This window comes from Rhamphochromis sp. 'chilingali', assembly GCF_963969265.1.
Source record: "Rhamphochromis sp. 'chilingali' genome assembly, chromosome: 2".
In the NCBI taxonomy this organism is placed as follows: Eukaryota; Metazoa; Chordata; class Actinopteri; order Cichliformes; family Cichlidae; genus Rhamphochromis; species Rhamphochromis sp. 'chilingali'.
The window spans coordinates 26,650,766-26,658,442 of NC_137930.1; the positions used below are offsets into that span (position 1 = coordinate 26,650,766).

Sequence of the window (7,677 nt, forward strand, 5' to 3'; positions counted from 1 at the left end):
TAGAAAAGCTGGTTCTTCAACCCAAAACCCCATCTGTAACTGGTTTTGCAATAGCTTATAAAACGTTTGACCTCTGTTAAACTCACATCAACACAGTAACCTTGAATGGCTGCTTCTTTTAGCTCAGTCTCGATGCCCTGCAGTCTGAAGATTAAATGCACAGATGACACAACCACCCTTGACCTAATCGGTGGTTGATGAGTTGCTACACAAGGAACTAGTGAACAAAACCTGTGATCTTGTTCTTTGCGCAGGCGAAACAAAAAGAAAAGTAATTATGGCCCGAGAGGCCCCCTCTCCACCCAGCTTATTTTTCGGCTGCAGAAGACGTTGCGTCTTCTGCAGCCGAAAAATACACTAAGACACTGCAGAGAGCATCGCCACAGTTTAATTTCAGGGAGTCAGATTGTGTGTAAGCTATTAGTCTGCAAATAAATGCCCCTTCCCCCCGATTCATTCACACCACTAACACTTAAGACTTCATAAGAAACCTACACATTTTACAAACCATCTACTGCTTGTGCCTAACTATGTATCCTGTGAGAAAGTTAAAGGAATTCCAGTGTAGTGATGCAAACTGCAGTTAATTATAATTTAAATCAAGTTTTGAAGAGGATGATTACACGATGCAGGATTAGACCTGTGTCGGAAAGGTCAGTTTCTCTGAGACTAAACCTTGCTTAAAAAAAGCTTCTTATTTTATTTTAATTTTGAATAAATTATAGATACTAAAGCTCCTGAGCACAGTTGCAACCTTGCTCTCATGTGCCAGAACACAAACACAGAGTTTACCTTGACAAATCCTGCCCAGGGTCACACATACAGACATACAGGAACAAGATCCTCTTAAGTTTTTACCATATATTATAAAATCTCTGTATCCTCTATCCATGCAGTCTCTGGAAGTGTGGCGAACCCCCTCCCAGCCTTCACTTCTGAAATACTTAGCCTCTCCTATATTTTATTTTAACATCCTATCACGTTCCTGATCGTTATCACCGGCATTCAATTCAAAGTTGAGCATGCTTTGATGTGAAGACTGACAACAGACAAGCAGTACACTGGTAATTATGGCACGAGATGCTGCTGTTAAAGTGTCAGTGCATTTTTAGACCAGTGTAAGGGTTTATATAGATGAGCGACTCACTGTTACAGCCTCCATGGCATGAGTCACCTTTCACCTCTCAGCCTGGTTTCCTAGAATATCCAGTCAGGTTTCTGTAAAGGTGTAAAGGGAAACCTGTTTACATGCTACTAAATGGACAGATAGATAGATATCCATAGATATCTTTAAATACTTCTAGATTTCTACAGGTACACCAGGTTCACAATAAAGGCTTCAGACAAAGAATTTTCACCCACTTCATTACTTCCTCATGTTTCAGTTTGTTGTTGCTTTGGTTCACATGTTTTTAAACAAGCCACTTCCTCATAGCATTTCTAAAACTTTAAGAAACCACACTTTTCTCTTGTTTCTTACAATATCACATAACATTACCTGTGACAACTGCATGCTCATAGTCTTACCTTAACTTTCTAAACTTTTTTGTTCTCACTAATTATTTTTTCATTCAGTTAGTGAAGAGTTAATACAAGACCATGGCCTAATTTAGCAGAACTGACAACGTTGCTGTAGCCAGGCCTGTCGAGTGGCCAATTCTCCTTTTGGTTATTTTAACTTCCTTGTTTTCAGCGCAGCATTCATATGACAAGCAAGTTCAATAAAAAGGCACACCACGGCTTGTTTATTTTATTCTGTTTCAACTTTATGCAGTGTTTATACTATAAATACATGTCCAATATAGATGTTATGCATGAATCAGCAACTAAAGGAGCCTGTGAGGGTTCTTCTAGAGAGAAGGAATAAAGGGATCGCAGCCTGTGAAGCACAAAATGACTCATAAACCATGTAAAGAGGACCGCAGTTGGGCTTAATTAAACACAAGTAATGCTCCACATAAACAAAGAAATCAAAGCTTTAAATACATTTCTTAATATATCTAATTATCGCCGTAAACTGCGCACTTTGGCAAATCTTCAGCGATCAAAACCTAAGTGACATTTCACTTCTCTTAAACTGACAAATCCAGTGTTTGCAGTGGTGTATGACCTTAGAAACCAGTGCTAACATAACAATAGGACATTTATTTAAGGCAGGATCACCTGTTGCCTATTTTGTGTCATTATATCTCAAATACGACACTCAGCATGCAAATAACTCTCCACACGATTGGTCCACTAAAAGGAACAGTATCCCGAAGAGTCAGGCGCAAAGGGAAAAATTTAAAAGAACAGCACTGTCTTGTGCAGAGGACATTTATACCCTTTCATCCTTATGCTTAAACTCAAATTGTAAATGATTAAATACTAATGCTTGGCCAGTAAAAATCATTAAACTGCTCTTTAGCACACTGAATGACAAAAAAAAGTGGCTTTATGAAAAACAAAGTGTGCTTTTATGCTTGCTTTTTTGTGAAGTGACAACAAGCCACAAATGTCCTGAAACTCAATGGTTGAAAAAAAAAAAATTCCCAGTGAAAAGCTGAAATCAGTCCTTCTGCTATGTAGAAAAACTAAAAAAAATCCAGGCCTTATAGAGCATTATTTGTGTTATCTGTCCATCTTACACATCATTATGAGCAATAATTGTCAATAAACGTGACGTGTCTGTATAGGGTTTTTTTCCCGAGCAGCAGACATTTTGACATGCCATGACAGGAAGCACACAGGTGTGTTAATGATGGTTGCATTCCACTTAAGGGAGGCGCTTCCGTACGGCATGCTGCTTCACACTGGCAAGGCTTACTGGAAGAGGTAATCCAACTGGGCCGTCATTGACTAAGTGTTGTGCGATTCCTGCTGCGACCACTCTATCCTGCTCAACTTTATGACATCATAAAACATCATCAATCAGAAATGCTTTATTTCATTATATACCACAGAAATATGCTCTGGTATTTGTGTTCCTGTCACTGAACAGCCCTTCTCAAACGGTCTCTCTGCACAGCACGGGACCTCTTCTGTCTATCTGCAATGTTGTAGCCAAGGCTCTGTTTGAGGGCAGGGAAGACAACCCCAGACTGAGATGTTCCACACCTGGGAAATGATATGTGGATTTAACTCTGGGTGACTAACATGCTTGGCTTTTTTTTCTTTTTGACTCAGAAACCTCGATCTCTCTTGCAAAAGGCAGCTCTGGGCTATTATGCAACCAAGTTTTGTGAAAATTAGCACAACAGGGCTTTGAGGAATCTGTTTTGTGCACTGTGACAGAATACAAAATCAGACAAAATTACATACTGTTTTTCTGGGAATGACTGAAGGCCAAGTTTTGGTAATTTGTTTTCTTCTAAAGACCCGCTGAAACACACAAAGAAAATTAGAAACTGTTATCATAATTTTGCTGCTTTGAAGGCTTTTGTATGTCGCTGATGATGAAAATGATAATGCCACTTCACCGAGTTCCATCTGAAAGGTAGGCCTTAGCCATGATGTAGTTTTCTGGGGTGATTTTCTTGTTTGAAACGATGTCTCTGAGCAGTGCTTTCACACGCACGATCTAGATGACACAGGGTTGTACTTTAAGTAACTATTTTAAAAGCCACAACAAACAGAGCTACTAAAACACTGAATAGCTAAGCGTTGCCCTTCAGGCACTTACCTCCTGAGACTGTAAGCTGTTAGCATTATATAGCTGTCGGATGATGATCTCACACTCCTGTAGTGTGGGGGCCCGTGGGGGCTGGGAGGAACTGCTGTTAATTCGGAGAGGCTGCAGTGAAGTGATGAGGCGCCCATTGGCCTCCGTGCCATGGTCCTGCCTGGCTGAATCCAGAATTTCAGTGCTTGCTCCAATGCTACTGCAAGTCAATGAGATAATGTCATTGAGGGCGATGTATAACATGTATAAGGCAGTTTAGGTTGAGAATACCTGGTTGTTAACTCCCCCCACCCCCACCCCCTCACAGACAGGGGACTAGGTTCAATTCACTAGCCCACTTTGCTTCCAGCAGGATAATTCATGATGTCTCAAAGCTCAGATCATTTGAAACTGCTTTCTTGAACCTGACAGTGGATTCCTGTACTCAAATGGCCTCCACAGTCACCAGATCAAAAGCCAACCTGGTACTAACAGGTCAAGAAGTTTATAGACATGTAAAAAGGCACATATTCCAGAAATCAAAGGGCTCAGACTGCAGACCAGACCAACAAATAACTAATTACATACTGGCTTTTGCTTCTTTACATGCTTCACGTTCATATCCTCATGCTGTTTTATAGTGTTAATTTAACATGCACTATAATACTTGTGCACCTACATCACTACCTAATATGAGACAGCTGACATCTTGTTTTTCTGTAAAGTGATTAAAACACAGAGCTTGAATTAGTGTTCTCCTGCTTTTGATGGTTGCCTTACAGTAGCCTGTTATCTGAGCTTATCTGAGTATCTGCTTAGTAAGTTATTAATGAATGGCTGTTGTGCCATCATATCCATATTACTGCATCTGAATCTAATTTATCCATCAGTTCTTGTGTGCATAGCTTTGAAAAAAAAAAAGGGGGGGGGGGGGAGCTAAGATCATTTATGAAATATAACCACACCTTGTAAATACTGAGCTAGATAAGTAGCTGAAAAAGGCCCACCACTCACCCGAGAGCCTGGTCCTGCAAGAGTCTCGTGTCCTGCAGTGGCTCCTCCATGTACAGTCCAGTATGGGCTTGACTGCCCTGAGTGGGTGGTCTACAGTTTTGTCGACTGTGTGCAACTCGTAGAAGAAGAAGGATCAGACATTAAGTTTAGGTGGCACATTGAAATTCACCTAAATGAAAACCTAATAAGTCATTACATGTGCTTAAACATGTTACCTTTTCTACTTGACTTAGGAGGCTCCATTATCACCTTATACTTCAACTCTGCAACATCCATAACAACAGAACTTTAATGTACTGTACACTGCAGGTGGGCTTAAACAACCAGTAAGCAACCCATGAGTCAAAACAGGCCTTGCTGCAGCAAGGATGCAACGACGAATGACCGGGGAGTCTCCTGGTGGGTGGTGACATGTTGTTATATGGAACAGCATGCGGCTCGCTCTGCAAAGTGACACCGGATATCTGCCCACCTCCCACTGAGAAATCATTAAAACTAAACCCTGGAGTTGCCATGCGTCCACCATACCTAGCCTGACCTTGTCTTGCCGCACCTTGTCAGGAGACAGGAGTCACAGACTCTGTGAATTCTTTAGATAATTATTTGACTTTGTGAGCCATGAAATAGGGTGGTTTCTTGAATGCCACAACCCTTCAAAATTCCCCACAGGGAATAATTGAGTGCTCTATCTGTCTAACTATCCACTATTAAAAAATCTCAGAAAGGCCAAATTACAGCATTAATTAAAGGCATGTGAAAACTTACTTTTGCTTACTTCATTCATTCCACAAAGCATTCTGCTTTTACTGCTTTTAAAAAGACCTATGGCAGGACTGCTGTCACTGACTTCTATGCTTTTACAAATAATTAACTTACACATACAAGAGTTATGAATGCACTGTTTCTTCACCTTTATTCTCCCGTCTGAGGTTCTCTATCTCTGCGTGGAGCTTCTTCAGTGTTTCCTTGTGCTGTTCTTGTAGGAACTGGACGTTTCTTTGCAGTGAAGCAACCCGGAGGTCCGTGCTGCCGCTCTGACAGGACGTCTCTGCCGCTGCTCTGCCCGCTGGCTTGATAACAGGTAGCGGGAGCCGCTGTTCAGGGTTAGCCGGTAAGCGTCGTAGCGAGCAAGGCTTCTCTAGCCGCCCTACTCTGGTCCAGTGTGGCAAATGGCGCGCCGGTGGCAGGTTATGACTTGACATCGCTCTCCGCTTTAGTACTTCAGGCCTCCCCTGACTGAAATAGCTCGCTGTTTCACCCTTCCCATTGTTTTCCAGTGAAGAAAAGTTAGCTATAGGTACTCCTACTTATAACTATTTTCACGCTCATTTGGCACGCGCTCAATCATACACAACGTTGCCGTGACAACCAAGATTCCTTTTTTTTTCTTTTTCAGCCCTGACGTCGATCTTTCAGGCCAGCTGCGCATCCTTTCTTTTATCTTATTTCCTCTTCTAATATGTATTTTAACTAGTTTCAATTTGTTTTTGCTCAAATTAAATGTAGAAGTCCTACATAATATTCAAGACTGTTTGTAAAACTGTATTTATTATCTTTAACTTAAAAAATGGTGTTTTGCTATTATGTATCCCCCAATGATTTGTTTTCGGTTTTCTTGTACTTTAAATGTATTTAGGCAGTTTATGTTAATATCGGTCCTTGCTATAAATAAAGTTTTTTTTGTTTTGTTTTTTTAATAGAAGCTCGGTCTCCTTGGCTACAACGCTTGGCCAAGGCAGATCTTACGTCCAACCGGAAGTTTATAAAAAATTTAAAATTTACGGAAGCGTAGAGCTGCCACCCAGGCAAAAGAAAAATACAAGTGTATCACGTTATAAGGTGAAAGGTTTATTGTTCTAACAAGATACTTTTCCTGTTTGTACAATATACTATCATGTTTGTACAATATACTTTTCACGTTTGAACAACATAATATCACGTTATTACAATATACATAATTATCACGTTCGTACAATATAGGATCACGTTCGTACAATATAATATTTATATTGTACGAACGTGATCCTATATTGTACGAACGTGATAATTATGTATATTGTAATAACGTGATATTATGTTGTTCAAACGTGAAAAGTATATTGTACAAACATGATAGTATATTGTACAAACAGGAAAAGTATCTTGTTAGAACAATAAACCTTTCACGTTATAACGTGATACACTTGTATTTTTCTTTTGCCTGGGTGGCAGCTCTATGCTTCCGTAAAAATTCGCTGTTTAGTTGTCTTTACTTAAAAATCTACCTAAAAGATTAGACTGATATTTTTGTGATTAGCATGTGTACTTGCCGATTTTCTTTGCCTTACCATTTTATATTGTATATTTACATATGTCAAAACTCACTGTATTGTTTGCTATTTTTATTTATAAATATAACTGAGTTGCATTGAAACTTTGTTCAACTATTAATAAACAAATGATAATTTTTTTTGAAGGTGGTTGTCACCTTCTCATAACCACCCCCAGTTTTTGAAAGCCTGATTGAGTTCAAGATAAAATTATTTATTTTATAATTGAACCACCTATAGACAGTTTGCAAGTTTTAAGCATGTGTATGATTCTGAGCTAAAGATGAAAAATCACATGTATTTAGTTCCAAGGAGAAGAAGGAGTGATAGGTATCCGGGGCATCATCAACCCCAAATTCATGATGTGTAGAGCACATGTTTTAGGCGACTATTAAACCAGATATTACTAACTTTGGGTTAGGTCTGTTTAGAAGAACCTACCCATGTTTTTCTTCCTGATAAATGTCCTTAAAGGTGGGTTAAATTTTCACAAAGGTGGTTCTCAAGCTTTTTTTTTTTTAATTTTTATTTTAACTGAGAGCACTCACACATGACTGAAAGCTGCAAAGGAAAAAGGTGCCATCATGCATTTCTGGTAGCACCAGTTTCTGTTAAGAGGATCGTGGTTTATGATGGTTTACGTCACTGTGTTTGTGGTTTATAGACTCAACCATTAGTGAGGTGGCTGTTTTCATTTCTGTAAAGCTGCAGTAG

The 7,677-nt window shown here is 39.6% G+C and overlaps 1 protein-coding gene across 3 annotated transcripts; it reads right to left on the reverse strand.

The window, feature by feature from the left end:
• Positions 1 to 680: 680 nt before the first annotated feature.
• ccdc74b (coiled-coil domain containing 74B) lies at positions 681 to 6,015 on the reverse strand. 3 transcript variants are annotated; one of them, XM_080875249.1, is made up of 7 exons: positions 5,565 to 6,015; positions 4,870 to 4,917; positions 4,655 to 4,769; positions 3,662 to 3,860; positions 3,459 to 3,559; positions 3,301 to 3,360; positions 681 to 1,218 (listed from the first exon to the last, which is right to left on the reverse strand). In XM_080875249.1, exons 1-7 carry the CDS (start codon positions 5,854 to 5,856, stop codon positions 1,185 to 1,187), a joined length of 849 nt encoding a protein of 282 aa, XP_080731375.1. In that variant the 5' UTR covers positions 5,857 to 6,015; the 3' UTR covers positions 681 to 1,184. The 3 variants fall into 3 exon arrangements, with proteins under 3 accessions (XP_080731375.1, XP_080731374.1, XP_080731373.1); XM_080875248.1 differs by lacking the exon at positions 681 to 1,218 and adding an exon at positions 1,427 to 3,096 and having other exon boundaries at positions 3,662 to 3,857; XM_080875247.1 differs by lacking the exon at positions 681 to 1,218 and adding an exon at positions 1,427 to 3,096.
• Positions 6,016 to 7,677: the final 1,662 nt, after the last annotated feature.

What these genes read in the sequence shown, in the direction of transcription:
- ccdc74b (XM_080875247.1), bottom strand. Translation starts at nt 5,856, where the DNA reads ATGTCAAGTCATAACCTGCCACCGGCGCGCCATTTGCCACACTGGACC. An exon ending in TTGCAGGACCAGGCTCTCGG is followed by an intron (nt 3,861 to 4,654) that starts GTGAGTGGTGGG and finishes ATTGACTTGCAG; the next exon opens with TAGCATTGGAGCAAGCACTG. An exon ending in TACCTTTCAGATGGAACTCG is followed by an intron (nt 3,361 to 3,458) that starts GTGAAGTGGCAT and finishes TGTGTGTTTCAG; the next exon opens with CGGGTCTTTAGAAGAAAACA.